The 23,762-nt window shown below is 39.8% G+C and overlaps 1 protein-coding gene across 50 annotated transcripts in view; it reads left to right on the forward strand.

Moving 5' to 3' along the window:
* The window catches only part of MAP4K4 (mitogen-activated protein kinase kinase kinase kinase 4), a 191,200-nt gene that overhangs the window by 121,466 nt on the left and 45,972 nt on the right, over positions 1–23,762 (forward strand). For all 50 annotated transcript variants that reach the window (XM_058684474.1, XM_058684485.1, XM_058684475.1 and 47 more), the window contains exons 7-12: positions 1,950–2,080; positions 4,650–4,704; positions 6,162–6,240; positions 9,823–9,998; positions 12,330–12,402; positions 13,919–14,129. In XM_058684474.1, coding sequence (XP_058540457.1) covers positions 1,950–2,080; positions 4,650–4,704; positions 6,162–6,240; positions 9,823–9,998; positions 12,330–12,402; positions 13,919–14,129 — 725 coding nt within the window. The remainder of the gene's footprint in view (positions 1–1,949; positions 2,081–4,649; positions 4,705–6,161; positions 6,241–9,822; positions 9,999–12,329; positions 12,403–13,918; positions 14,130–23,762) is intronic.

A 23,762-nucleotide genomic window follows, 5' to 3' on the forward strand; every position in this document is an offset into this window, starting at 1 on the left:
ACTTATTTACCGGAATGTAATTTCTAGGACTGTAGCAACTAGGATGTTTTATTTATGAGAGCATTCTTTTTTTTTTTATAATTTTTTTTAACGTCTGTTTACTATTGAGAGACAGAGAAACACAGAGCATGAGCAGGGGAGGGGTAGAGAGAGAGGGGGACACAGAATCCAAAGCAGGCTCCGCTCTGAGCTGTCAGCACAGAGCCCAACGCAGGGCTCAAACTCACAAACTGCGAGATCATGACCTGAGCTGAAGTCAGTTGCCTAACCAACTGAGCCACCCAGGTGCCCCGTATGAAAGCATTCTAATCTGGCACCTAACTTAGTGGCTTAGATGTGGTAGGTGCTCAGTAAATTTATGTGTGGATGCCTGAATGGATGAGATCCAAAGTATCTTCCTGGAGATGATTTTATAATGGTTCTTCTATATTTCCTGTTTCCCTTACCTGAATTTGAACTTTTTTCTTTTTTCCTTTAAAAAAAATTTTTTTTTAACGTTTTTATTTATTTTTGAGACAGAGAGAGACAGAGCATGAGCAGGGGAGGGGCAGAGAGAGAGGGAGACACAGAATCCAAAGCAGGCTCCAGGTTCTGAGCTGTCAGCACAGAGCCCGACACGGGGCTCGAACTCACGGACCGTGAGACCATGACCTGAGCTGAAGTCGGACGCTTAACTGACTGAGCCATCCAGGCGCCCCTGAACTTTTTTCAATCCCACTTTTATATAATGGTTCTGTCAAATTTTTAAACAGAATTAGCAGTAAGTTTTCTTCCACTAAGGCATCACAGAAAAAAATTCTTTCTACTTATAAGGATCTACTCCATCTTTCAAAAATCTTACGCACCGTAGTTCTACCTTAAAATCTTCATTATTGCTTTCTTGCATAATACCTCCATTTATCGGTCGTCTGTGGAGAAATAGGGTGCCCATTTAGGAAATTCCCTCAAAACCAAGATAGGAGACACTTGAATTGTTCTCATTCCCAGTGACTCAGCAAGCTGTGTGTGTCCCCTGCACTGGCCCACTGGTGCCAGGCCTGTGATACTCCCTTCGTAATAATCGCTTGGTGATCACTTGGGACTGCTATTTGAGTTGTTGCAAATGGCATGCACTGCTTGGCACATGTGTCTGTCTCAGGAGCCCTTAGCTTGTGAGCCCACCTCTTGGCCATGTCGTTGCCCGAGTGGCTTCAGGAGATGTACATACACAAGTTGAGTCTATAACCCCATTCCTGTGAGTGACCTCAGCATCGTGCAGTCCTCCTAGGGGTAATGACAATGTACGTAGTGGTATCATTGGTGAACATTCTATTAGAGATCCTGATCTTCCTGTCAGCTCTGCCTCCCACCCTTGAACTTGTCTCTAGACTACCATCATCGTTCGGCTGAGTAGGATGTAGGGGTCACTCTGAAAAATCGGAAGTCCCAGGTACTCTGAGGGGTGTTTCTTAGTATGTTTGTGATAGAGCTTCATTCTCTTTATTGGATTCATTACTGTGTTCTTTCCAGAAAACCTTTGTGGCTTTCTTCTCTTTCTGTGGTTAGTGCTGCCTCAGAAGCTAGGTCATGTGGGTGTTAGTCAGTTCTCCTGAACTTGGAGCTTTCTATGACTTGATCTTGTTTGTCGCAGGCATGTTTCCTGCAAGCACCGAATGTCCTAATTCATCCAAAAGTCCCTCTGGTGGCCACTATCCTGGAAGCTCAGGGAAGTGGCTGGGTTCAGGCTTCCCAGGAGCTGGTAGGTAGACCGGTAGAGGATCTTGTCATTTTAGTGGCTCTGCTCAGGAGACTGCTCCTTATCAGTGCTGGTGACCTTGAGGAGTTTGTATATCCATGAAGTATTACTCCTTGAGTTTACTCTGAAGACACCTCCTCCTCACCTTTCTTCGTCTGATAGTTTACTTATTTGCTAATTATGTTCTACTCCTTCCTTTCTCTTCCTCCCACAGTTGATTTCGGTGTGAGTGCTCAGCTGGACCGGACAGTTGGGAGGAGAAATACATTCATAGGCACCCCCTACTGGATGGCTCCTGAGGTCATTGCCTGTGATGAGAACCCAGATGCCACCTACGATTACAGAGTAAGAGGCGCCTACTTTCTTGGCCTTTACTGGGTCCCTGGCATTCCTGAGGGATGGGGGCACTGCTTACATAAATCTTACTGCTTTTTCAATGAGAATGACTTGGAAACTTTGTTGCAAGTGCAAATTTTCTGGAACAGTATTGAGATGCTGTCTTGTTATTGTTCATTCCCCATCACCTCTGTTCTCCTTACTAAGTAATATTCTGCTTTCAGGGCAATGCAAGTCACTGACTTGTGCATAGAACTTTTTGTCACGAGTAAATTAAATGCTTCTGCTCTGTTTGCCATCCTTGTAAAATTGAAGAATATAATCAGATGTTTATTATACTTTTAAAAATACTGTCAGAATATATAACAATAGCTTCATCTATGTGAAATTTTAGAGTATTGCTAAAGAGCTTTACAGCTTTGATTTGGCACACAAATAATATATTTAAATTATTAGAGTGACCTCTAGGGACTTGTATCAATAATGCACTTTTTTGATCTCAATGTAAAGCCCATATTTGATCATCAGATTCAGGTTGAGCGTTTACAAAAATTATTTTTTTAAAAAAGTTCTCTTGCTGTAATTAAACGAGTCAGAGTGTCTGTGTATCTGTTAACGGTATTCAAAATTGAGTTCATATCTTCACACTCTCCAGTGTATTTTAGTATTTATTATAAATACCCAATTAATGAAGCTCATTTTAAGTATATGGTATGGAGGAATTTTTATTTTATTTTATTTTATTTTTTAATTTTTTTTTAATGTTTATTTATTTTTGAGACAGAGACAGAGCATGAACGGGGGAGGGTCAGAGAGACAGAGACACAGAATCCGAAGCAGGCTCCAGGCTCTGAGCTGTCAGCACACAGCCCAACATGGGGCTCGAACTCACGGACCTTGAGATCATGACCTGAACCGAAGTCGGACACTCAACCGACTGAGCCACCCAGACGCCCCAAGAAATTTTTATTTTATTTTTAAACATGCTGGAGTATTTTACAATAAATTATAGACTAGGTGTCTTTTCACTGTTTATTATGTTATTACATATCCAAAAATATTTTCCAGCATACCCAAAATATTATGATGCTTAAGTAAATTAAAAATAATTTCATAGTACAGAGTTTGTAAATAAACCCAACTGGTTTATATCTGGCTTATCCACACGAGTGTTTAATATAGGACAAGACATTGTATTTGGTTGTTTGGCTACTGTGTATCTCTTAATCAAGGCTAACAAACTGCCCCTCCTCCTCTTTTTTTCATGACACTGATTTGTTGACGAGGCAGTATTCCACCATATAGATTTGTCTTACCATTTTTAAATTTTAACTTTGCAATCTTTTGTTAAGGTATTTTCCTTGTTTCTTATAAACTGGAGAAATTCCATTAGTACTCAGAAAACCTAAAGCAGGATTGCCTCAGGAGATGGGTATGGTTTGTGTTATATCACACCAGGGGGGCGTGAACATCTGTATATCCCGCCAGTGATGCTTAAGATTAGTCACTGAGTCCAGGTGGGTGAAGCCCCTCCTTTGCACTCGACAGTATGGAAAACCTCATAAAAATAAGGGAGAAATTTGTGGGCCTGTCCTTCTTGGAATCAAACATGTGTTTGAATCGTGTAACATAATTATAGGTTATTTAGAAAACTGAGCAACTTTAAGTAAATCTTTCATTGGAATATAGCATATAAACAAAAGAATGCTAATGATAATAACTACCCAATTGTCTGCTTTTTAAAAATCTGTTTTGGATTTTAAGAAATTGGCTGATAAAACTTACTTCCATCATTCATCAGCCGATGTTTATTGAGTGCCTACCACGTGCCAGTCACAATTTTGGGGACGCAAAGGTGAATAAAACAGACGAAAATGTCTGCCCTCATGAAACTTGTATTTAGGTGGGGAATAAAGTTAAAATTCAAATTTCACAATTAATATTTCAGGGGACTGAGAAGAGATTCCAGGCCTAGAAAGGCAGCTGATTGCTTACTCCTTATTAAGTTTGAAGGGACAGTAGAGAGGCTCAGCGGTGTGATTACAGTTGGTGAATTCAACTCGGAGCCTTTTATAAAGAAGGCTTTCTAGCCTTTAAACTTTTTTTTAAAGTTAATTTATTTTTTAATTCAAGTATAATTAACATACGGTGTATATTAGTTTCAGGTTAGCCTTTAAAATTTTAACATCTTAATTAAGTTTGAGATAGTGACATAAATCATAAAATTAAACATAACTTGGGCCAGGAGTCAAAATTATTGAACGTAAAGAAATGAGGAGACACACTGAACAGCAGGCATGCAGTGGCCTAGAGAAGCTTTTACATGGACCATCTCTTGTTCAGTCATAGATGGGAGTGGTTCTAGTTAACAGGTCGATTTTATATTTATTTTTTCATTCATTCATTCATTTGGAAAGTATTCTTACGTATGTGTTTGTGCTTTTAATTTTCTGGCAACTTCTTTTCAGTTTATATACCAAAAAATGCCTTTAAATCATTTGTGTGACTAGTCAGCAGTGATAAGTTAGTGGCTTCATATCTAATCCAGTAGCTGTAACATACTGTTTTATTTTTGCAGAGTGACCTTTGGTCTTGTGGCATTACAGCCATTGAAATGGCAGAAGGTGCTCCCCGTAAGTAATGTACTTTCTTCTTTAGCCCAGCTCTTCTGTGTGAGTTAAAATCAGTCTCAAGGCTTCAAAAAGAACAACTTCATGGATAAAGCCTTTCCTAGTGGGGCATTTAGTGGAAGGAATCATAAATACAGTGAAGTTTTAGATGTAAAAGGATTCTTGGCATCCACTCTTCCTTTTGAAGATCCCTGAAGTCTGTAGGCTACATTTTATCTTTTATGTAAGTTGTATTTAGATGTGTGACCTGAAATTATGCTGACATCAGATAATAGGCAGTAATTTTTCTTTTCACAATTTAAACTTTAGTGAAACTAAATCCTAAAACGTGACATTTTAGCAATACTTATGTTATTACTTTACAAATAGAGGCCTAACTTTTTATCTGTAGAATAATTTTTTTTCTTTTTTTTTCCTTTTTTTGGATACTTGTGAAATTTGCTTCTCCCTTTCAGTTAAATCAATGACAACTTCATAAAATTGATTTTTGAGCAGAGACGGGTAGAATTGCAGAGAACAAAGGGACAAAACAGCGTTATCTGCTGGTCCCCCTAAAAAAAGGGGTACACAAAGAATGTATACATGTCATGCTACATAGTTGCTGCTGAATAAATATTTGTTGAATGAATGAAAAAAATTTCCAACGGCTAAAAATTAGTTTACAGTACAGAAATGGATGTCAGTCTTGAACACCATGTTTCTTCATGTTTCCCTCTGAGGAATTGAGACAGGGATGTATTGCCAGATCCTTTGTTTCAGGTTTTTTTCACAGTGGGAATAGATTGTCTTCTTTGCCCCCATTTCTTAGCTGCCTTGTAAGATTCTTACGAAGGTAAATAAACATACAAAAATGCACATTACCTCTTTTGATATATTAATATGTGCGTTTACACCTGCTATGCCTTTATGGACAAGTGAAAGAAGTATAAACAGTAAATGCACAGAATCAATCCATTTTGTTCTCTCGTCTTTGCTCCTTCTTAGTAACACTGGCTATAGCAAAAGAACAGTTAACATTTCTGGAGGGCTTCACTGGGCTTATTACTATGTCTAGGCACTCTGTGAATGCCTTTTCGAGCAGTATCTGATTTAATCCTCACAGTGACCCTATGACAATAAAATTATTTTCATTGAGATCTTATAGATGGTGTAGAAACTTAAGCTATTCACTCTTTTAAGACTTTGAATCCATATTTATCTTTGATTTATGAAAACTTTCCAATGTCAATTTGAATTGTGAAATTATGTTCTTCTTGTTGCTCTTGACCTCCTTATCTTTTGCTATGTTTATGAAGGGGCAAATTCAAGGTATATCCTAGGGTTGATAGCTGGATGTCTAAACTGCTTGACATAAAGATTATCAGATGATGGGACAGCGCATTTGATATTTTGAGTGAGCCCTAGAAATTAAAAATGAGTAAAATAAGTGCCATACTGACACAACCATCTCCTTTCCCCAGCTCTCTGTGACATGCATCCAATGAGAGCACTGTTTCTCATTCCCAGAAACCCTCCTCCCAGGCTGAAGTCAAAAAAATGGTAAGCTATGTATGCTTTTGTTGTTGTTGTTGTTCTTTCCTTTTTTAAAACAAATTGTTCCTTTTCAGTTTCGCTCCAAGACAAAATTCTAGCCATTTTCATTCCCAAAGAACGTAAGAGCCAGCACTGTGAAACACCAGTTAAATTGGTTTTTTTCTTGATAAATTCTTTTCATTACAAAATAGTAACAAGTGACCATATGAAATACTGTAACATGGTTGAAGAAAAAAAGTTTCACTTTAATATTTAAGCACACTTTTAAGTATATTTCTAAGCATTTTCACATTAAAAAGCATAGCTGTACTGACTTTGTAGTTCCTCGGGTAAGATAGGATTTGAACATTAATGGAGGCATTTACTGTAATGATTGCAAAACATTGGAATTATTTGTATCTTTTTTCATTCCAGAAATGAGAGGAATGGTCCTTTCTTTGGGCTGCCACCTTTCTTTCTCCCTGCAGCTCACATACTTGGCAAAGCCAAAGTTGCTTATGAGTGAAGGGAGATGATGGTGACCTTCCTCGTGAAAGCTTTAAGAATTGTAGCGGTGTGGAAAAGTGTTGATTTGGTTTAGTTTTAAAAGTCTTTACAGGAGAGGGTAGTGCTTTGTTTTCACCTGAGAATGTTGCTCCCTTATTTCTCCTTGAACTTTTTTTTTTGAGTCCTTTCCTCTCACTTTGTCTCCATTCAGGCTCCTCATGCACGTGGGTCCTCTCCCCTTCTTCCATTCCTGTTTTCTGGGGCACGTCTGTCTCACTGGTGCCCACCTCCTACTATGGTGGTTTTTTTCCCCTTCTGAAACTATTCTCACTTATTTTCCAATGAGTATTATCTCCTCTTAGGTTCTTGACTCTAATTCTGAAGTATGTGAAACATCTCAGTTTCAAGCGTTCTTCTGTTCTGGATTTGGTCTTTTAGCCATTACTGTGCTCTTTTCTTCTTGGTTGCTCATCTTCTGATGTCCTGTGGTTTTCTTTGCCCATCTGTGGGCTTTACATGCACACACGTGTTTTCACTCTTGTTTCTTTCATACTTCTCCCCGTTCCTCACTGTCTTTACCGACCTTTTGTCTGCTGGCAGGAATTTTCTCATTCTACTTACACTGTCTTTAACCACCTTCAACTCCAGATAACTGAGCTTATCTAGTTCCACTTGCCAGTTTTTAGAGAGTTCTCTAAAGCCATACAGTTGTCAAGATTTTAGCCCCACTTGGTCTCTTGTACTGAAGCATGATAGCTGTAGTCATCAATGGTGGGTGGCCAACTTTAGGGAAACCAAATGTGTATAGAGGACATCACCAAGGAGTAAGTTCTGGGGGTGGGGTAACACTACCTAGCTAAATCAAATAATGCTATTTTATTAAAGGGAGTTTATGCTCTGTCTTTAGGGTACCTCACAATTCACAAGTCTTGTCAGCTGGCCCCACTCTGATTATTCTGTCTGTTATTTGCAGTTTGGGATTAACCATTCTGTGTATAATACAGTGCTCTAAAGAGACAGCTGTAGATGGCAACAAATCTTCCTGCTTTCTTACACCACATTTTCTCTAAAGTTGATTAGATGCATTTTCATTCATTTACATCATTGCTGTCATTTTATCCAGGTATTCTGAAAGAATGAGATGATTGCAAACATAGTGTTTTTTTTCCTTTCTGATTGCTATCTTCCTATCCACCAGTGTAAATTTCTCCTGCTGGTTTTAGAGAAGTGATCAGTGAATTCTCTTCTAGCAGAACTTGACAATTGATTTTAAATTTTTTTTTTTTTTTTTTTTTGAGACAGAGAGACACAGAGCATGAACGGGGGAGGGTCAGAGATAGAGGGAGACACAGAATCAGAAGCAGGCTCCAGGCTCTGAGCCATCAGCCCAGAGCCCGACGCGGGGCTTGAACTCACGGACCGCGAGATCGTGACCTGAGCCGAAGTCGGACGCTCAACCGACTGAGCCACCCAGGCGCCCCGACAATTGATTTTAAAGAATATATTGTAGATCATTGATTTCCAAATGTTAATTTGTAGACATGGAATGTGAGAATCCCTTTGGAATCTTAATTTAGGGTTCCAACCTCGAAGTGTTTCTTGTTTGTTAGGTCTGAGGAGTGACCCAGGTATTTGTATTTTTAATAAACTCTCAAAGTGGAGTTTATGGGCACTGGAGTTTAGGAATCTCTGTGTTAGAGCAATTTCCACGACAACTGTGTAGAATCTACCATGTTCCTCACTACACAGAATAAAGAATAAAGACCACAGAATAAAGTCACAACCTTGCTGTGTGACTTTGAGGACCCTTCTCTGAGCTGATTCTGACCTATTTTTCTGTTCTTTTCCACTTTTTATACTAGCATCAGAAAACAATTCATTACTCCCTAATACTTTTCTCCCTTTGTTCATGTTGTTCCTTTCACTCTGGAATGGTGGCTTCTCTCTCCCATTTCTAGAATATCAACTATCCTACTTTTTTATGCTGGCTAACCCCCTGTAGCAGTAGTTCTTTCTTCCTCTGTAAGGTTGAGTACATACCTGCTATTGTGCGTCCATAGATTTCCTCCACTTTATTTCCTATGTGTATTTCTTACAGAGCCTAGCATAAACAAATGTAAATTGAAATGTAAATATTTGTCGAATTGAAAAAAATGGCAAATTTGAATGGAAATACAAGACAATAGAAGTGATTCTTCAAAGTAGTGAAGTAATTAGAAAGAACTGAACGAAAGACTGAACAACTCATTCATTCAACAAAAATTTATTACATACCTCTTGTGGTCTGCCATGCTCAGTGCTGGGCATTGCCGACAAGTTGAAAAGTAGAAATCCGTTCCTGACCTGTACCCCAGCAGGGAGACAAACATAAACATGAAGTGTATAGTCTATTAAATGCAAACAACCTTAGAGGAAAGCCTTCTAATTTTGGGCATGTAGGGTGGAGTGTTGCCAAGGAAAGCCTTACCTAAGGAGACCATATCTTATCTTAGTCTCAAAAGATAGGATAGGTAAGTGTCTTGGCCAAGGCCATGGATAGGGGTCATCATGAGCCAGGCATGGAGGAAAGGGGAAAAGTAGAACTAGTAGGGTAGATGTTTGTGACAGAGTCCTTGCCCTCCTCAGAGCTGTTATGTATTTCTGTCTCTGTACATTAAGCATAGAGAACTGATCGAAATGTCGTATTAACAGGTTCAAGAGCCAAAGCATTTGGTCATTTACCAGCTCCTTATCTTTGTGTCCATCCTTGTCTTCCAGGTTCCAGACATCTACTATCCTGTCTGCCTTCATTTTCACAAAAACCCCTGTGATTAAATGACTAATAAACAACATTACATTTAAACCTAGTTCATTTAAAGCTGACTGCTTTCGGAGCTCTCTGTGGTGTATTGGTGGTGGTGTGGTATAATTCTTAAACCGTGTTTAAGTGATGCTCCTTATCCACAATGGTCCTGGGTTCCTCATACTTTCCCTGTGCATTTGCAGAATGTTCACAGTGAATTATGAAGCTCTTGTATGTTTTCAGACTAATAATTTACTGATATTTTGGAGCTTTGCTCTTTGCAGTAGAAATTGGATGATCTTTTTTACTTTCTCTTACAGGTCAAAGAAATTTTTTAGTTTTATAGAAGGGTGCCTGGTGAAGAATTACATGCAGCGGCCCTCCACCGAGCAGCTTTTGAAACATCCTTTTATAAGGGATCAGCCAAATGAAAGGCAAGTTAGAATCCAGCTTAAGGACCACATAGACCGGACCAGAAAGAAGAGAGGAGAGAAAGGTATTAATCTGTTTTTATTTTCATCTTAAAAAAATATATATATATTTGAGGTTTTTGCCCACCAGAATAGGTTACTCCTTTTCCACCCAGGAGTTTGTGCTCCCTTGGCCGGTGCTGGCATAGTTTGTCTCTGCTCTGTGGGTCAGCCATGAGCCTCAGGGCCAGCCCGGCTCAGGTGGAGTAGACCGGAGCTGCATGCTATGTCACCAAGCTGACACCAGATAAACCGCCACTGTGGCTGGTCAGCATGAAGGGATGTTTCTCTTGTTCCTCCTCAGGAACATGTCTTTGTTGCTGCTCTTTTTACTTCATTATGTGCATTTGCATTCTGAATAAGTCACTCAAGGTTTATTGAGCACCAGCTGTGAACGTCACCATCCGTGTGTTCATTGCATGTCTCTCCTACTTGAGAACCCTCTGGGTTTTTTACTGCTTTACTCTGTGCAGGTGGTGTGGCCAGGCCTGGGCCACATGTGTGCCTCACTACTTTTCTGTCACCATAGCACAACGTCGACATGTTAATTATTTAATGTTTCTTTCTGTTCCTGGTGTCTTGGTTTTATATCTCTGTGTGGTCTGTATCTACCTGTCCGGAGCACCATCTGTCTCCTTGCTGTCCAGCAAGATGGAGCCCAGGCTTCTCCACCGTCTTCCGCCTTCACCGAGGCCTCCAGCTCACATTGATCTTTCTGTTTTATGAATTCTTATCATAACTTTACAGAACATTTGATAACTGGCATCTTGGGTGAATTTTTTTGACGTTCAAATTTCAAGGCCAAAAGAGAAACTAAGAAGAGCAAGTTCAAGGCAGTAAAAAGACTTGGTCACAGTCCTCTTTGGAGGTCTGTAGTGAGCTTTTTAATGTTCTTTTCAGTCTTCAGAGCTACATTATCAGTGATGCTCACAACTACTTTTGGTCCTCTGATATATTCAGTTATAAAAGTAATTAAGTTTGGTATGTTAAGCTATGCAGTTACAATAAGTGAACTGAAATTTGAAAACAAAGCTTTTTTGGGGGTGGGAGAGGGAGGTTATTTGTATATTGAATCATTTTCCCAGTATGTACTTTCTTAATAATAGCTCACTGTCATGGAGCATTTGCTCCGTGCAAGGCGTTTACTGAGCACTCCGCCTGGACTCTCGTGCACATTTGTGGATGGGAATTATGGAGCACTTTATCTTCATTTCTTTATTTTCAAGTTACATTCATTTACCTTTCAGATACCCTCAGCCTCTTGTCAATAATTAATAGTTCATAGTACCAAATTGTAAACATAACAGAGTACTACTTAAAGGAGTCTAAAAGATTACTTAGGTTAGAATTTCCTTTGGAAGCTAACCTATTTTTATGTTCTTTAAAATTATACAGTTTTGATAGTCTTCTCAGTGAAAAGAACTAATGTTGTATATATAGATTGATGAATCTGTAGATATGTGTATCTAGAATTATATATAATATAGACTGACCCCATTTTAAGTTCTCAGAACTGTTTTTCTTACCGAGATACTGATTTCCAGCTTCTGTGTCTCTGAAAAAAGTTAGAAATGTGGTTTTTGTTTGCAAATAGACTTGTTTTACACATCTCTTCAACCTTTCTAGTTTTGATTGCTCTCTGGAGTGAAATTGTTCACTCAAAGTTTAGGTACTGACCTTAAGTACAAGGTCTGTTACTTGGGGTGGCATAGTATAAAACCTGCTGATGTGAAAACAGGTTGCTCATGTTGACATTTTTGCTTGATGTGGTGAAAGAGCACCTTCTCTCTCCTCCTCTTGCTGTATTGTTTTTGCACCGATTTTTCCCTGGCTTCACCTTTGTAATATGTGGGGACATTGGATTTTGTCTCTCAATGCCCCAAGTACTTCCTGTAGTTCACTCATCAGTCCCGCAGACCTTTCTCTCTGCTGCACTCTGAGTGGCTCCCTGAGTGCCAACAGTAACCAGATGACATCTCCTAGTTGCCTTGGTTTGGGCAGTTAATCTCTTTCTTTAGCCTTTTGGCATCAATGGGATTTTGCCAATTTGCTGATGCATTGGAGTCACTTTTCTTGAGTGTCAAGAGCTTGAGCACCCCTCTCACAGCCCTGTACCCCCTCACCAGTGTATCCCATAAGGGACTGTCTTGAATACAGTGAAATCTGCTCTTCATGGGGAGTAAGGGTGGCCCAGGGAATTGGGTGTCACCCCCCTCCTTCCCCAGGTACTCCATATACATTATCATTTTCATAAAGAACGTATCGTTTATTTTCTGCCATAGTGCTCTTAGAGATGTTTGTGTGTACATCCATTTGTCATGATTTGTGAACTGTTCTATTTATCTTGTCCTTTATAGATGAAACCGAATATGAGTACAGCGGGAGTGAGGAAGAAGAGGAGGAAGTGCCTGAGCAGGAAGGAGAGCCAAGGTAATAATGATGAAGCCACTGTTCAGCTTCCTGCTTTATGAAGAGGTTGTTTCATGCTAATGCCAGGATTTCAAAAGATGCCTGTGTAGTTCAAAGAAATCTTAAAGTACTTTGAAAGTACCTTAATCTCTTCATTCTTCTTCATTCTTGAAAAGATTCTTATGAACACTTTTCCCCCTCTGGATTCTCTTATTCAGTGGTGCTTTACCAAGATTGCACCGTTTCCCCTCCCCCAGTTATTTGGAAATGTGGAGTGTTGTGTTTGGTTCTGAGGAAAGGGATCTTGCCGCTGGCACTTACTGCTCCAGAAGGCATGGATGGTAAATGCTGTGCTGCATATTAAATAGTCCTACCCACAAAGAACTGTCCTGCTCATGGGCCAGTAGGGCCTCCATTGAAAAACACCGCAGTCTTTCCTAAAATGTTTTCTGTTTTGTTTTGTTTTGCTTTCCCACAAGTGTGGTTACCAGTCTTGCATTTTTTCTACGAGTGTATATAATGTCCTGACCCATCTACTAGTCTATGTTTTGGTTACCTGTGGCTTCCCAAGTTACAGTGAAGCAGAAGGTTGAAGGTTTGGTAGTATGAACCTTATAGTAACTATTCAAGGAATATGAGATTTTGAAATTTTAATAATGGTCTTGCCTGGCAGTCCTTTGTGCTTTAGCCACACAAAACTTACTGAACAAAAGGAGGCTGGAAGGGCGTGTTGAGAGACCTGTGGGGACCCACGTGTGGGCGGTGGGGGTTTGAAGAGAGCACATGAAGAGATGAGAAAATCTTTTGATAAAACTCCATAATATCCTTTTCTTCATACATAGGAGAATGTTTTTAATCCATCTGAGACTAAATATTTTCTAGTAATTTGAATCGATTTCATGAGAAATATAATTGTTTTGGATAGGAGTATGATAGAAGGAGAGAGTGGTTTCAGGAGATTGATTTGCCATGTTATTTCTGGGCATTGGAAGTAGAGTGGTGGCTCTCAGCAGGGAGACCAGCTAGGAATGATGTTGTTTATCTCCCAGTGGCTCATTCTTGGGACCCACTTGGGCTCAGCTGCTTACTCTGGAAATAGGCAGTGGGAGGGCATACGTGACAAGACTTAGTGGACCAGAAGAAGAAGGGAAGGGTAGTGCTGAAGATTACTCTGATCATTCTATTGTGGTAGACTCAGAACGTGATGTTGCTTTTATTGGTGGGAAATAAGGTGGTCAGAGAGGGACTAATGAAGTGGGAGAAGAGGATTTCAACTTTCCTTTTATAGAGTTTGAGTTGATGTGAGAATCCGAAGTTAGAGATGTCTTATCATGCAGACATCCCGGACAGAAACAGATAAAGGATGTAATACTATTGAGTTGTAGATACAGTTATTCCCATGTTTAGTTGAGTCCCAGGGTGGAAGGAACTCATTAAGAGGATGAATGAGAAATGGAATAGCGTGCTGAGGCCGCTGTCTCATCCGGAGGGCAGAGTGATCTGTGAGTACTCCTGAAAGCTCTGCCTTTTCCTACAGCTCCATTGTCAACGTGCCTGGTGAGTCGACGCTTCGTAGGGATTTCTTGAGACTGCAACAGGAGAACAAGGAACGTTCCGAGGCTCTTCGGAGACAGCAGCTACTGCAGGAGCAACAGCTCCGGGAGCAAGAAGAATATAAAAGGCAGCTGCTGGCAGAGAGGCAGAAACGGATTGAGCAGCAGAAAGAACAGAGGCGGAGGCTGGAAGAGGTAGGAAGAGGGAAATGTCCAGTGGGTATTCTCTTTCTTTATTCACACTGGTAGCCAGACACTCAAAGGAATGTTTTCTGTAGCCTCCTGATGTGATACCTTTCCCCTGGCTTAGCTAGTCAGGTAACTTCAGAAGGAAGGCTTCTGTCTATGGTTTTGGACTGTCAGGTCTTCACATTCCTTGAGGTCTTTGAAATGTTTTCCTTGCTTGTAAAAACTGAAGGACCTGCCCCACCATTGTGCTAGATGCAGAGCAGCAGGGTCCCAGAGACCGCATCATACCAGTTCTGGAAAGGCTGTTTCTGTTTGTGGTTTAAGTTGGCCAGCTCAAGCTTGACCTGACTTAGTTTCTTCTCTTGGCCTCTGGATCTAAGTTCATGTGTACATATTTTTCTGAAACTTCAGACTTTTTCACAGGAAAAACATTTTTTTTGGTACAGACACCTTAACTTTAGTTTTTTATAAATGCCTTAACTTTAGGCACACACTATAATAAGGGATGAAAAAAAGAATTACATTGGGTATAATACAAATGCTGTTCTGTAATCTAATTGTTATCTAGTGAGATTAATTATATCCTGTGATAGGGAAATACATTTTGTACTACCTGCTGCTCATTTAATTCATTAATACTAAGCACCACTGGTGATGTGGTTACCCACAACTTGTTCGTTTGTAATTCATAGAAGTGTTATTTCTCTTTCACTTGGGGCTCAAAGAAACTTTTGATTTTATTTTCCTAACTACCTTTCATAATATGTCTCACAGCTCCAAGTTTCTCATTCATAATAGTACAACTCCCAGTTTCTCATTCATAGTAGTCTCCACTTAATGCATACACCTTATCGCTTCACGTTTCTTATGGCAGAAAAAGAACCCAAAACAACAAAAAAGCCCTGTATTGATACTAAACAGTGGAATTTAATTTAGATAACAGCACATATTACACAAGTTAGTTAGGAGTGTATTTGGGTTGGGGGGAATCTTTGTTTTGTGTGTTTTATAGTCTGAATTCTGCAAAACTTATACTTTTACCTGAGTTAGAAAACCAGTGTCTGTCTAGCTAAGGAGAATGGAAATGTTCAGCCTGGGCTTGCAGAAAAAAACATAGGACATAACCTTCCTCTGTAGGAGGGACAATATTGCTGTTTGTGTAACTCTTTTTGTGGCTTCTTTGCAAACTCTTTTGTAGTATTTTTAAGACTTTCTCCATGTTCTTTGAATATAACAGAAACCCAGAGTAGTCCAGAGTTTTTCAAGGTTGCCTGTTGACCATGGACTTCGTATATGAGAATGCTTGAGTTTTGAGGCTCAATTTCCAATTGTGTCTTTATGCGACATTCTCCACTGTCCATTTAAATCCTGGGCTCTACTTTCCCTGAGGGCATGATACAGGTTAGTTTGGTGGTTTGTAACTTCAGCTCCAGCCCATCTGTAACACAGAATTTGCTACAGAAATTGCTTTCGGGCCAAGTGGTAGTGAGACAAGTGTTCGTTATCCAGCCTCTGTGCCCAGTAGGGAGTGAGGATTACAAAGTGAAGACCAGCACTGGCTAGAGGAGAGACACTAAAGTTTTACAGCCATTTTGTTTTATTAGTTAAAATAAAGACTTGAGGATTAAGGATGTCTGCTAAGTGAGAACTTTGCACTTTACTTGCTTTAATTAGCCATTTAATTTCAGCTTCTTAGTAAAAGTTCAAACTCACAGTCACCTCTTGGCACCTCTTAATCAGAAAAGATGGAGCTAGGTATGAAACAGGGCACATTTGCATGAATAGAATCCACTGATTTGGATTCTTGATAATCTAGCTCCTTTTTTCTAGCCCAGGGTAACTAAGCATTGTCTATACTCTAGGTCCCAGAAGGTAATTTGGGAATATTTGAGCCCATAAATGATTTGTAGCCCTTTATTGGCATTAAACCTTCAATCAGAACTGTGTGGGGAATAGGGATTCCTTTTGTTATTAACAAAGTAGGTAAAGATGGTTAGCCTCAGTCATAAGATAAATGACAGTTAAAACTGAAAGGAGATGACAAATATCTGGCAATGACTGGCAAAAAGAAATGGCCCAAGAGTCGAGGTTGTAGGGAAACTGAGTATAGGTTTTCCTTTCTATGCAACTGCCATAAGATCAGGCTTATTGGTGCTAAGGACTCCTGTCACACCACCATTTCTATTTCTGAGCTCTCTTTGCAGGTTAGTGCTTTTGCCCTGCGTAAGTTCTTCATCTTTAAGAAATCTGTATGTGTATATACTCCACTCTTCCTTTGCTCCTTGTAATGTGCTGATAGGATCTCTCTCCTTTGTTTTCCTCTGCTTCCTCCTCCTTGGCTTCTGCATGAACTGGAGATCTTAGAAGCCCTTGCAGATATTTTTGAGTCTTGTCTCTCAGTTTTGCTGACAGTGAGGTTTCTGTTTCTGTTTTCCATTTTCCTTGTTGCTTTTGGATGGTCCCAGGCTAAAAAGGGGAGAATGCTGAGCTCAGGCAGCCAAGTTTGTACTGGCAGCTTCGTCCACTCCTTTTCTGGACCTCACAGCTCCTCTAGTGTTTGACTTTGCTCCTTAGTCTTTCTCATCAGGATCCACTCAAGGTTTTCTCCGCTTACTATAAGTATTTCATCCATATTCAAGACCCCGTGTGGTAATGACCCAGCCTCAAAAATTTTAATATTACCGTTTACTTTTCATATTTAGATGCATCATCACACCTCTGGCTCAAATAGAATTGTTGCCTCTAGCTCATTTTTTTTCCCCATAAAAATTGTTCACAGGCCAGCTTTTTCTTCCATTCTTTCTTTTCTTTTTTTTTTTCTTTGAGCACAAATGAATATTTGATTGTATTGTTGTCTTATCCTAATGGTTTGTGCTCTCTTTGCATTGAGTCTGGATTTGATACCTATTAACTATGTCTTCCTACTCCCACCACATCCACATATTTGATTAGCATGTTTTCTCATTCTTCATCTAATTTTAATACAAATATGAAGAGAACATCTGATCAGCAGTCTAAGTTAAGATTGCCATGTTAGTTGGTGTACTTCAGATGTTTTTTGAACCTGTTACATATTTCACTAAGTTTCCGTTTGCTAGTGGATACTTCTTCATTTCGACCTCAAGAAAACTTACCTGATTATTGGTAAAAGCAAGATACATTTGTCTGTGTTTGGTGTGCTACTTTAGTAAACTTCAGAAAAAGGAAATTTCTTAGGGAAGATTTGTTTTTTAGCAGGACTTTGGTGCCATCAGCACATTCTCGTTTTGTTTTTTTTTGTTTTTTTAATACGCATAATTGATTTAGTATGGAAGAGTCACAATCAAACTTCTCAGTTAAGGTTAGAATTTATCCTTTCCTTTAGAAAAAAGAAAAAGACAACAAACCAATTTCCTGTCTCTCCAGTCTTCCCCTTTGGGAAGATGACCGCAGTGCCTATGCTCTGTAGACTTTTTAGGCCCTGGAGGTGTAGCTGTCACTTGGTGATTTGGGCTGCCTTGAGTTGGGGGTAAATGTTTGTGTAAGCCCCAGCGGTCTCTTTGCTTTTTCTTCCACCAAGAGGACACATGGTTATATTCATTCCTGTCATTTCTACAAATTTCAAAGTGACTAAAATCTTAGAGGGGTGGGTGAAAGTGGAAGAAATTAAAGATAAAGGAAAGCAAGAGAAAAACAGTTTTTCTGTGTGAAGTGAGATCAGTACTGAAGCTGAATTATAACACTAGAAAAATGTAAACGTTTCTAAGAAAAAAAGTTAATAAACTGCCCCATGTATTTGTTGGCTGCGAGATCTTGGAAGGAAGGCATGGTGGACTCCTTTACCCCAACCGGATCTTCACATATCTTAAAGGAATAGGAACCATTTCCTCACCCCACTTTGCTTACATGAAGGCCTTTGTTTGGCAGATCATGATTGTCTCCCATCACAAGTACATATTAGCACAGGGCTACCTTTTTTTACATACATGCATCTGGGTGTGCAGGTGCCCCTGTAGCCCACGCCCTGCCTTCTCTGTCAGCAGCTCCATTTTTTTTTGCAGAGGGTAGCTGTCTTGTCTTTCAGCCTCCTTATAAGTTCTCACATGTTCTTTTGACATCCTAGTCTAGCATCTGGTTATATTTACAGTTAAATTTTGTAAGAGTTAGCTTAATTCACCAAATGTTACTTGTTGCCTAAAGATGGGGAAGAGTTGTCTTTGGGGAGAAGCAAATAATTTTTCTACTAAGGCCTCATCAGAACTGGCAGGAAAAAAAACCTCAAGGATTGGTGGTGGTATGTTTGTGGAGTAACATGACCCCGGAAGTGCTTGGAAATGGCTGAATGTGAAAACCAGACTGGTTTATTAAAGTCCGTTAGTTTCTACAACAGTAAGTCCAGTGAAGTGTGTTTAAATGGACCTCACCATTATCAACGTGATCTATTTAGAAAAGTTTTTAGAATTGTGAGATGAAAGCATTACTTTTAAGTACCAAACTAGAAAGGGAGCCTAATTAAAGCATAGCTGGAAAAGTACATATTTACTTGGGCATGCTTGGGAAAATTTAAATAATAAGGAATTCTCTTTATAATTTGAGAGATGTAGAAATCACTTTATAGCATCATGCAGTTTTTTAGTTTCTTTGATTTTGTTTTCAAAGAGTGATTTAAGAAAATAATGATGACATCAATTTGCAAATGCTTCAAAGGATTATGTCATGTTTTTCATTCTTAGTGGGGTAAGCCTGAAAAGGCATGTTCATTAGAGTTTCGTAGGTTTTGTTATTTGAAATCACAGGCATAAGGTTAATCCAGTATGAATTGATGTTACTTAATTGATGGTTGATGGCATATGTTTTATTTTGGGCTGTTTTCTTTTGAGGTTCTTTTGCAAGAGGCCAGTTTTTCACATTAATCATCTATTAAGGTATATTTACTAAGGGATTTCTTTTAGTTTTAATTGTCTCCCCTCCCTTAAATTAAGAGCCTCTTCTGAGTATAGTGGTTTTTATGGTTCATAGTTTAAATTCTTGCTCTTAGTCCAATTTACAGTTTCAAATGTTAGAGCATAATGTGGAAGAAGAAATCAGTAATTGCATTGTTTTTTGCCTTAGACATCAGTCTTGTCAGCCAGCTGGTTTTCATACTAGGACTTGCTTAGTGGGCCAGTCCTAGGAAATACAGCACTTTCCACATTGTCTTGTTGATTTTTAAAAAGCATGTGACTTATGTTACGTACAAGACTTGGAGGAGAGGGCTCTGTCTAGTTTATCTTTGTATACTCACCATGGTGCTTATTAATATTTCTCAAATGCATGAATCAATCATTTGTAGTCCTACATGCATCTCTGGAAAGAAGGGATTTGTTCTTGAAATTTATGCCTGTTATTTTTTTTTTTTTTTTAATTTTTTTTTTTCAACGTTTTTTATTTTTATTTTTGGGACAGAGAGAGACAGAGCATGAACGGGGGAGGGGCAGAGGGAGAGGGAGACACAGAATCGGAAACAGGCTCCAGGCTCCGAGCCATCAGCCCAGAGCCTGACGCGGGGCTCGAACTCACGGACCGGACCGCGAGATCGTGACCTGGCTGAAGTCGGACGCTTAACCGACTGCGCCACCCAGGCGCCCCTGCCTGTTCTTAAATGGACTTCTGGGTTTGGGATCTCTAATTTGAGTTCCAGAGAGACCTTAGAGAACTTTAAAGGATTTTGTAGACTATTCTGAGGCATAAAAGGTGTGTTGTGTAAAGTACGAGGCAATAACCAAATGTAACAATTCTTGTTTAAGCTTTTATGTACTTTCCAAGTGATCTTGAAAAGATGGCGTTATGATTTGATTGGATCTTGTTGGGACCTAGAGATATGAATGGATTCTTTAGTCCTTTATTACTCTAAACTCTAAATGTTGGAGATAAAATCACAGCAGTTTTTCTCTTGGATGCCGTGTGTTCGGTGTGAGGGTTGGATTCAACCCAAAAAAGTATTTATTGTGATATTTACTACAGAGCAGAAAAGATAAGTGAAACAGGATTCCTGCTCTCAAGGAGCTTATGGTCTTTTGTGTGTGTGTGTGTGTGTGTGTGTGTGTGTGTGTGTGTGTGTGTTGATTTAGCAACCAAGAGTTTCTTTCATAGGAAACAAGAAAAAGCTTTTCGGAGGCTTTCATTTGACAGTTGAGAACATCAGTCGTAGCCTATTCGTGTTTGTAAGATATTTGCTTACTCTTATTTTGTGATGTGCATTTTGAATAAAACTTAAATTTTTTTTTAATTATGGCAAATAATTACATAATAACCGTTACATTGATTTAGGAAAACAGTTGAGGAAAAATAACATGATGCTTATTACCTCACTTAAAATTTTTTTTAATATTTATTTATTTTGAGAGAGGGGGAGTGCAAGCAGGGGAGGGGCATAAAGAGAGGGGGAGAGAGAGAATCCCAAGTAGGCTCTGCATTATCAGCACAGAGCCTGATGTGAAGCTCGAACTCACAAACCGTGAGAACTTGACCTGAGCCGAAATCTAGAGACGGATGCTTAACCAGCTGAGCCACTCAGGCACCCCAATGCTTACCTCACTTTCGTTGAGAAATCCCAGTGAAGTGACTGAGAAAAATGGTATAAACAAGGACAACGAGAACAAGAAAGGAAACCAAATTGTGGAAGTTAGATAGTACATGGGAGAGTAAAGATTGTAAGAAGACTAGTACTGCAAATTCTGGAAGAGTCAAAAATGAGAGGCAACAGGTGGGGCTAACAGCATGTAGATATGGAGAGTTAGATTCTCCCACCCCAGGCAGCCAGGCTACTCTGTTCCTTCTCCCCTGTGGGAACAGATATAGACTTCCTAGAAAAAGTGAACAACAGAGCCTCAGTATATGAAGAATTCAGGCACAACTGAGTATGTGGAGAGAGAGAGAGAGAGAGTGAAAACAAGGGCATTAATTGGAAGTCTAAGTATTCACCAGTATGACTGCATGCACACTCACCTCAGCTCCCACAGTGTTGGCGGCCACACTTACTACAGATGCCATCTTCTTTTCCTACACCTTCTGCTCAACCCAGGCAGGAGATGGGGAGGATTCTGAGAATACTGCAGAGATTCCTCTCTGGAGATACTGACTAGCCCAAGGGACAAAAAGCGCCAGTGAAATGCCCATGCTGCTTCCCATCATCTTACTGTGAAGCTTAATAGTTACCAACCACTCTCCATAGCCCTTATAATTTCCTTTTTACTGTCTTAAATGTGAATGGACAGCCAAGATTGTGGGCACTGAGAAGAACCTTTAACATGAAAGACAAGTAGAAAAAGAATCTTGAAGGAAATAGTGTAGGGAACAGAAACTATTGCACACACAGACACATGCACATGTGTAGGATCTTAATATCCCTCGAATGAGAAGAACAAATAATATTCATGAAACGATGTTCAGAAACTAAGAATTTTTGAAGCTTTTAAATTTTTTAAAAACTTTTAATTATTTAATTTTGAGAGAGATGGGGGAGGGAGGCAGAAAATCCCAAGCAGGCTCTGCACTGTCAATGCAGACCCCAGTGCGGGGCTCAAACTCAAAAACTGTGAGATTGTGACCTGAGCCAAAATCAAGAGTCAGACCCTTAACTGACCGAACCACCCAGGCGCCTCTGAAAAGTTTTTATAAATTAAAACTCCCAGAATGTTGTGGGGGGCGGGGGGGTTAAGTTTATGATGAACAGAAGAAAAACCAAATCAATTCAGGGGGTTTAACAACCATTTAATTAGATGGTGTAGGAAATAATTACCGTAGGGAGAACTACAGAACTAATTCAAGGAAAGTTTCCAGAGCTAAGAAATACGAATTTCTGTACTGACTGAAAGATGTACTGAGTCTCCTGCACAATGAATGAAAAAAGACCCATACAAAGGTACATATGTCGTCTTGACAGTTCACAATGTCTGGGATGAAAAGAACATCCTAAAAGCCATGGTGGGTGGAGTAGGTAGAGGGTTGGGGTGTGCATGGGTCTTGTACTAAGTATCAGGAATCTGAATGGTCTGAGATTTTCCAGGAGCACCATCAGAAACTAGAAAATGACATAGCTGTACTTGCAGAAATCTGAGGGAAAATTACTAGCCTGAGTCAACATTATATGTACCTTGTGAGAGTAAAGGTTCTGTGGCCTGCGAAGTCCCTAAAGCCTTTTGCCTTGTTTTCACTTCTCAGGAAGCTACTGGAGAATGTGTTCCAGCAAATGAGGACGAAAGTGGCAAGGGCTACAGGAAACAGGATCCTGTACAGGAGAGAGTTCAAAAGAATTCCTAGGAAGTTGGTGGCCAAGCATAGGCTGCCTGGAGAGCAAGCAGTCTTGGTTGGTGTAGGGGAAGAAAGGGGTGTGAGAGGTTAAATCTCTAGGAAGAAAGAATGCCTGATTGACTTGACCATATTGGAAGGAGGTCTGTGGTGGTGCAAGAGACTTTACAGATGATTTTGTGATAGACCCATAGAAAACCAGTGAAAGAGACCACAACAACAAAAATAAGGCAATTAATAGCTCCTCCAAACACTAAATTTTGCCTTGAATGTGGTTTTCATTTAATCAGAAATTGTCACATGACTAGACTGGGAACATGGAATGGTGCTGTGGATGGATATTCTTTGGGGGAGAAATCAATAGATGGTGTCTAAAGTGGAAATTTTCTTAAAAATAGCTCTTATGAAAGTGTTATTTAAAAACCAGGAGACAAATACTGTGAGAAAAACAAAAGGCATTGGAGGTGATTCTACCTTGGGAATCACGAATTGGGGGTGAGGAGAAATGGGGCACCTTATTTTTGACATACACCTTATAATTCATTTTGACTTTTTAAAGTACTTAGTACTTTAATTTAAACTTTTTAAATGTACATATGGGAAGTGGGAGAAAGAAAAGAAGGGAAACAAACCACAAGAGACTCTTTAATGACGGAGAACAAATGGAGGGAGATGGGTGGGGATGGGTTAGATGGGTGATTGGTATCAAGGAGGGCACTTGTGATGAGCACTGAGTGTTATATGTAAGTGATGAATCACTGACTTCTACTTCTGAAACCAGTGTTGCACCTAATGTTAAAATTTAAATTAAAAAAATAAAAATGTTTTTAAATGTAAATAATGTGGAAAAAGCTCCTTGTAAAATCACTTAAAAGTTGCCTCTTAGTAGTAGCATTTAGTTACATGAAAGTAGTCAAGATTTTCTAATGGGCTAGGAGCCCTGCCCTCAGTGTAGTTGGAAACAACCAAGAAAATGGATTGTACATGTCTTACCACTTGGAGGCTTACTCCCTTGAAGGAGAATGAGTGCTTCCACTTTAGAGCCCATGTGACCAGAGGACGTGCACCGAGGTCCTGCCATTTCCTGAAGTCAAGGTGACAACAGCTCAGGAGAGGGGAGATGAGAAGTGGGTCTGGGGAGTGGGTGGCCTGAGATCACACCTGCACTTGGTGCACTGGGGCAGGCAGCAGCTCCAGGTGAGAGGCCTAGCATGTGGAAAGTCAGCTCTGACCCTGGTTCGCTCCCTCTCTGCTTTTCCTCCGCAACTTCCGCTTTTCCTCCGCAACTTCCGCTTTTCTTCTCTGGAGCTTGCATCTGGAGGCTGGTTTGAGTTGGATGCTAGACCGCATCTGGCTGCCAGCTGTGTGGCG

Source organism: Neofelis nebulosa, chromosome 9 (genome assembly GCF_028018385.1).
Source record: "Neofelis nebulosa isolate mNeoNeb1 chromosome 9, mNeoNeb1.pri, whole genome shotgun sequence".
NCBI lineage: Eukaryota > Metazoa > Chordata > Mammalia > Carnivora > Felidae > Neofelis > Neofelis nebulosa.